The 8,007-nt window shown below is 38.9% G+C and overlaps 1 protein-coding gene across 2 annotated transcripts in view; it reads left to right on the top strand.

The window, feature by feature from the left end:
- The first annotated feature begins 268 nt into the window (after positions 1-268).
- The window catches only part of LOC143806106 (complement factor B-like), an 80,006-nt gene continuing 72,267 nt past the window's right edge, over positions 269-8,007 (top strand). For both annotated transcript variants that reach the window (XR_013221394.1, XM_077286063.1), the window contains exons 1-3: positions 269-391; positions 6,321-6,524; positions 6,903-7,088. Coding sequence is in view for 1 of the 2 variants with exons in the window: in XM_077286063.1 (XP_077142178.1) it covers positions 358-391; positions 6,321-6,524; positions 6,903-7,088 (424 nt within the window). In the remaining variant the exon portion in view is untranslated. The remainder of the gene's footprint in view (positions 392-6,320; positions 6,525-6,902; positions 7,089-8,007) is intronic.

Here is an 8,007-nt window from a genome sequence, read left to right as displayed (position 1 = left end):
CTTGACAATTTTAGGACTATTTCATCACAAATTGCACTTCCCTACGTTACATTACACACTTCTAGTTCCTCTGTACCTTGTCTCAGCTTTACCTAATTGCCCCACAGTTATGTCCTGCGAGCCTCTAATTTTTACACAATAAATAAGGAGGAATTTCCCTACTTTCATGTTTCTAGTGAATTGGGTAATATCACTCAGCTCCTCCTCTCTGCAAACACCTGTTGTGAAATCGAACTGTTTATTTTATCATTTACTGGAATTCATTTGTCCTCAACCCCTGTTATATACACAGCACCAAACCCACAGCGAGGCTCAGATCCCAGGAGGAGAGGGACGCAGAAAGACGACGGGCACAAGATGTTACCTCTATTGCTCCTCAGCCAAATAGCACGTAAGTAACGGAGAACTCAGGATGTTTATTGGGATTTACAGATGGAGCAGGTTTTATGGTAGTGAGTGATACGATAGAGCTAGAGCAGACGTTGTATAAAATGAAGACTCAGATTGTCTCTGAGGTCGCATTTCATGTCTTGTCCATTGAAGGTCATCATTATTTAAGTTTGGATGTTTCATTTTAAATGGGGCTTATATGATAAAGGAACCCTCCTCCCTGCAGATCTCCTTACAGCGAAATGTATTTATCCTGATAATCTACAAACTGGATCGTTCTTGACGACACATAGGAAATGCACTAGGAATTTATATACTATGAAATAATGAAAAAACGAACAAATCCCGCCATAGGACCAGGACCTGTACATATAACCTTAAGAAGATGTCTTATTTCTCATGGCCAGATTAGATTATACATTTGCAAAAAATAAATAATAATTTTGCAATGCATTTATAGATTTGGGATTTTACCACTGACATCTTCACAGTTTAGACATTGTTTGGCAGCATTGTTTGGACACTTTTTTGGGTAACATTGTGTGGGAAATATATTACTGTGTTATGTGGACACTATATAATAATATTATTTGTACAGTATGTGTATGTATACATTGTATACTGCGGTGTATAGTGGTATTATTTTGACACTTGATTACAACACATTTTGGTGTTGATGTGCTCTGTTGTCTGGGAAATATACATCATTGTTATGTGGACATTATTTAGTAGTATTACAAGTGCTTCTCACAAAATTAGAATATCATCAAAAGTTAGTTTATTTCAATTATTCAATACAAAAAGTGAAACTTTTATATTATATAGAGGCATTACAGAGTGATCCATTTCACGTGTTTATTTATGTTAATGTTGATGATTATGGCTTACAGCCAATGAGCGCAGAATAGTGAGTGCAGCTCTAGAGCATAATGCAATATGTGACCATGACGCTAGTCACTGCTCACGGACAAGTCATGAGGCTTGGGCAGTCAAGAGGTCCGGGATCAGATAGCAAGAGGGCTTGTCATATACAAAGGGGTAAGGCAAAGGGGTAGTCAAGTCACAGTCTGACTTCAGAATTCCGGGAAGGTAGAGGATCAAGACAAAAGGGCAAGACAAATGGATGGTCAACGGGAAGGTCCAAAGTCGGGCAACAAAGATCAAATACAGGAACACAGAGAATAGAGCAAGTGCACATCATTTGATCAAAGCTACAACTGGCACTAATTGTTGAGATCCAGCTAAATAGCCAGACACATGGACACAGACACATGAAGGGAGCTCCATCACTCCCTGGCCCTGATTAGACGGATGAACTGTCAATCAACACACTGACAGCTCAACACGCCTCAGCCTCCGATTTGATGGCTGAGTTGTCCATAACCATACAGACAGCTCAGTATGCTCCTGTCCTAAATTGGACAACTGAACTGTTAGGCTGTGTGCACACGTTGCAGATTTTTCATGTTTTTTCGCTATAAAAATGTGAATAAAGCGCATACGTATGCATACCATAATTTAGAATGCATTCCGCAATTTTTGTGCACATGATGCGTTTTTTTCCGCAAAAAAAATGCATCGCCTTAAAAAACGCAGCATGTTCATTAATTTTGAGGATTTTGGGTGGATTTCCCACTATATTATTGCATTGGGAACCTCCGGAAAAATCCGCAAAAAAAACGCACCAAAAACGCGGTAAAAACACAAGAAAAACACTCATAGTTACATAGTTATTAAGGTTGAAGGAAGACTGTAAGTCCATCTAGTTCAACCCATAGCCTAACCTAACATGCCCTAACATGTTGATCCAGAGGAAGACAAAAAAAACCCATGTGGCAAAGAGTAACTCCACCATGGGGAAAAAAATTCCTTCCCGACTCCACATACGGCAATCAGACTAGTTCCCTGGATCAACGCCTTATCAAGGAATCTAGTGTATATACCCTGTAACATTAAAAAACGCATGCGGATTTCTTGCAGAAGATGTCCGGTTTTGCTCAGGAAATTTCTGCAAGAAATCCTGAACGTGTGCACATAGCCTAACTCATTGCTTCCAGATGCACAGATAGGCGGAATTGTGACAGTTGACCCGAAGACCCTGACCAGATGATCAGCACATGATGAGCCGGAACCCAGGATCTCTCTATCCCCTCCATTGAAAGATATATTGGAGAGAATTTTGGACCCTCCAAGAATCCATGATCCTCTGCACCTCATACACCAAACCTCCATCAACAGAAACAGGAGGAGGCGGAGACAAAGCAGACAGCTCCTTGTTTCAGCAAGGATCTGTGGAACACATTTGGGATGTGAAGAGTCGGAGGAAGTCCTTTAGGGGTTGTCCAGTCAAAATCGATAAGTCTGTAGTCACTCTGTGTGCACTGTTTTCTGCGAGGATTCGTCAGTTTCTGAGCCGGGACTGGATGGTTATGTATGAGTTATACATATTCCTGGCCAGAGCCCGTCTAGTGGAAGCGACCTTGCACCATACACTTATATGGAACGAGGCCTCACCCTCTAGTCTGCCACATCCACTAGTTGAAGTGCATTCTCGCTCAATAAAAATAAAACCACTAATTTAGAAAAACGACAAGTAACGTGGGAACACTCTGAACTATGATTAAGAACTCGCCGGATTGAAACGCGTAAGGCCATGAGTTTCCCTGGTTACTTGACTTTTTTCTAAACTAATGGTTTTATACCATAATTTTAACCATGTTATACATTAAAGATTTTTGTTTTTAAATAATCCTTCACCAATGGATCTGTTTCTGGATACCTTTCCCTCTTTGATACTGATCGTTTGCTGCTAACACAAACTTCTTTCCGTGCACGGCCATTGGATTCTACTGCGGTGAGCTGGATTTTTTCTAGAAAGTTTCTTTTTTTTTTTTATAACTCATACTTACTCTGCGGTCCTGGCTCAGAAACCAACGAGTCCTCGTAGCGCACAGTGCATGTGCTGGGGGGATTGATAAGTTTGCAGTCACACAGAGTGACTGCAGACTTATCAATTTGGACCTGACAACCCCTTTAATCTAAATGTTACTGGAATAACATCCTCCACAATCTCATACTCACAAATTTAGGATCCATCTTCATTGATGCTACTTTCAGCTTAATATTTTTGGAAGATAACCAATCCTTATATCACCTACTTTAAAGATGGGACCTGCCAAACGTTTCCTATCGGCCTTCCATTTTGGGCGACGCTGAGCCACCCCAATATTCTTCTGAACCTCCCTCCAGACATTCCCAAGTTTCTGTATGGCAACCTCTACCCAAGGACACCCAGAACTCATCCTAGAGAATTCACCTAAATGGGAATGAAAACCATATTTGCAGAAAAAGGCGAGGTTAAAGTTGACTGGTTAACCCAACTGTTAAAGGCGAATTCAGCAAGAGGTAAAAATGATGACCAGTCCTCCTGCTGAGGTGCAACAAAACACCTTAAAATTTGTCTCAATGATTGATTTGTCCTCTCAGTCTGATCGCTGTTTTCATGGTGGTACAGAGGAAAATTACAAATCAATCCCCAATTTTTAACAAAATGCTCTCCAGAACTTGGAGACACATTGCACCCCCCCTATCAGATACAATGATCTGACAGATTCTAAGCAACTTCACGACATGATTGATAAACAACCTGGAAAGTGCTTTAGCATTCGGCAACCCAAATAAAAACGGGACAAAATGTGTCTGTTTACTGAATCGGATAACTATTACCCATATAGTAGTTTTTCCTCCAGACAAAGGCAAATCAGTGATGAAATGCATGGAAAAATGTGTCTATGGTCTTTCTGGAATAGGCAATGGAGCCAATTCCCCGGCCGACCAGTTATGACAGACTTTAGAGCGTGCGCAAACTCGTGCAACTTATCTTCTTGTTCACCATTTTTTCTTGGTAGTGTGCCAGAGCTGCCCCCTTTCACCACTGCGTTCACATTGCTAAAGCCAGCGATGGCTCCAGCCACATGAATACAAATTTTTAAAAAAATGACCATCACATCCAAACATAGACTAAGTGTGAACAGGTCCTAACCTAGAGTCACCAACTCATATACAATCAAATAAATAAGGCAGCACTCTGTAGAGCCAAAACTTGCAAACATGAAATATGAAAATTGAATTGCATTACTGCACTATAAATATGAAAAATTGAGAAAGTTTAGCACATAGATTGGCCAATTTAGCCACGATCTAGCCACGATAAGGCATTTCTCGTTTACCAGGACCTAACAATGCCAATCCTTTCTTAGAATAAAGTCTTCATCTGTATGGGAACCTGTGAATCCTCTCTTAGACTAAAATCTATATCTCTTTGGAGGAGTATGGTCCTGCCTTGATTAAAAACGCCTGTAGCTAAGAGGCGGAGTGCTCAGTCAGAAGGCTAATGAATACAATTTAAAAAAAACATGCCGGCACATCCAAACATAGACTAGGTGTGAACAGCCACATGTGCACACCAGCATCTGAAAAACAGGCTGGCGGACCCCCAAGAGGTGTTACACCACGGCCCACCGGGAAAATTAGCAGTCCAGGCCTACAGGAGCAGTGAATTATGATTACAGACACTTTAACAACTTTTCCTTAAGCTCTTGCAGTTGTGACATTATGGGTCCATGTTTGTAATATGTAATTCAAGCACTAGTACTCCCAGTCAACCATTTTTCCCCTTGACCCCATACTTCAGACTTGAGTCTCTTTTTACTACTCATCTTCTCTTTTTATGTGTAACATGTATTACAGGTTTTTTGTATGATTACAATTTAATAAATTTATACTCATTTTTTATCAATGGACCATCCTGACTTGTTTTATTTGCATTATACTCTATGTTTGGAGGGTGTCGCTGCCTAACCAGTGTTGGCTCACTAGACTATTAGATCCCCCCTTTATTGTACAAATTTATATGATGGTTTCTGTTCTTTTGATATTGTTTAAATGGTGATAGACTTTCTTGGATTCATTCACGCAACTGTAGTTTGTGTTGGTTGCAGCTCTTAGGGTGCTAACCTCAGATGTCAGGCAGGGACAGACTAATGTTAGAGAAGGGTTTTTCCTAGTCTGAACAGGGACCTGTCAGTTTCAGGTATTTGTATTTCTGGCTTATATTTTACCCATGTGAATGTACTTTGGCATGCAAAAGAACTGAATGAGAACATCATAAAAGAATGGAAAGTGGGGACATTATAACTGGATGGAGAATGGCGACATTATTACTGGATGGGGAATTGGGACATTATACCAGGATGGGAGAAATATATTACTGGAAGGGACCAAGAAGGGAACATTACACCAGGATGGGGGCTAGTAATACTGGATAGAGTACAGGATCGGGGACATTATACCAGGAAGGGGCCCAGGAAGGGGAACGTGTTACTGGATGGGCCAGGATGGGGATATTACACCCGGATTGGGCATGTTTTTACTTGAAGGGACTCAGAATATTATTACAGGAAGATGCCCAGGATGGGGACATTATACCAGGAAGGGCCTAAGATGTTGAACATTATTACTGAAATGCCCCAGATTGGGGACATTTTTACTGGTAAGAACACAGGATGTTGGACATTATTACTGCAAGGGGCTCAGGATGGGGAACATTAGTACAGGATGGGGATGGTGACATTATTATATAAGGGGGGTCACACGTATGTCTTTATTGGATTTAGAACTCTACAAGGGCCCATAGACCTGACCAACACGCAGGTGGGGCCCCAGGTCCTAATTTTGCATCGGGACCCATCAGACTCTAGGTACGCCACTGAGTATAATAGAGGATGAAACTCAGAATTGGGACCTGTACTATCATTCATATTGAGATAACAATGCTTGCCCTACAATAATACAAATCCATGCCCAGTCTAATTGTTTTACTTCTCCTTGAAGGCCATTTGTACATTCACTCTATTACTGTTTCTTTTTAGTGGGTATTGCAGCCCCTACACCTGAATGTGATTTGAATAAAATAACCATTGCTGGTGGGACTTACACTGTGACTAATGGAGGAAATGTTGGCAGTACGGTGGAGTACAGCTGCCCTCAAGGAATGTACCTGCACCCATCCTTTTCACGGGAATGCCTCCACACTGGTCGGTGGACGGACGAGAAAGTGAAGGTGCAATGTAAAGGTAACTGACTGCATGTCTGCTTACTAGAACCAGTGACACTTATAGGCAATAACCAATAGCCGAGCTATAGGGGGAGCAGAGGTAGCAGTCACATCTGAATCTTGGCTTCTCAGAAGATCAGAAGGCTCCTCTGCCACTGAAGATGCCACCAGTAATATAAATGGCACATGGTAGCTGGTGGCCTGATACAGATTTTGCACTGAATATGAATGTACTGCTTAGCAGTGTTGGACTAAACCTAGAGTCTCTAGGAAGCTTCAAATAAAGTTGTCTTCTACTGCAGCCTTACTGTGTTATATCTTGGGTCAAATAAAGGATCAACTGGTTCCACTTCTGTAGATTATTTCTATGTGATGCTTGGTTCCTTTACCCCCACAGTTGTGCAGTGCCCCCGACCAGAATCGTTTGAAAATGGAGAGTTCTATCCCCCGAAAGGGGTATACATTGTGGGAGACGTCCTGACCTTCGAGTGCTGGGGAGGATTTAAAATGTTTGGACCTGAAAACCGCACCTGTCAGGCAAATGGAAAATGGAGTGGAGAAGACACGAAATGTGACGATCAAGGTATAATTTAGTTTTTAAATTAAACCATACATAAAATAAATATAAAAAATGTTAAATATATATAATTTAGTATGTAAAATAATAAATAATAAACTAAAAATAACAATTAATAATAGAATGTATAATATAAAATAATAAAAACAAACAGCTATAATAAATAATATACTTAAAATCAAGTTAATTATTATAATAAAATAATGTAATCTAAATACATATAATAAATTGAATAAAGAAAGTAGAAAAATAAGTCATTTAATAATAACAATAAGTGAAATAGTATAACTAATAATATAACAAAAAGAAAGAGTAAATATTATATTAAGTAATATAGTAAAACAAGTAAAATAATAAAGATATAGTAAAAAAAAAAAAGTAAACTAATAAAATATCTAATATCATAAAAACAAGCAGAATAATAACAACAGTAAAAACAGAAAGTAAACTATAGTAAACAATGTAGTAAAAGCAGCAACTAAAATATCATAATAAATAACAATACAATAAAAAAGTATAATAATAAAGTAGTAAAAACCAAAAGTAAAATATTATAATTAATAAAATAATAGAATAAAACAATATGTAAAATAACATAGTAATGACACAGGTGTGCCATATCGACTAACTGATTCCTATGTTTTCTTACGCCATGATATAAAAAAACTTCTATTTTTAACAATCATGTATGGATTTTGCACAACACATGCATGAAATTATGTACAAGCAAGGTGAACAATATAAATCTTTATGGTAGCCAAAAATGTACCCAATATTATATGCAAAAATGTATTGAACATTTATTTATGGAACTTTATTGGAAATTATTATTACGGTATTATTATTTATTATTATAGCGCCATTTATTCCATAGTGCTTTACATGTGAGGAGGGTATAGATAATAAAAACAAGTCCAATAATCTT

Source organism: Ranitomeya variabilis, chromosome 2 (assembly GCF_051348905.1).
Source record: "Ranitomeya variabilis isolate aRanVar5 chromosome 2, aRanVar5.hap1, whole genome shotgun sequence".
NCBI lineage: Eukaryota > Metazoa > Chordata > Amphibia > Anura > Dendrobatidae > Ranitomeya > Ranitomeya variabilis.
Note: the sequence above shows the minus strand (reverse complement) of the source record. Positions and strands in the feature narration are given on the sequence as shown.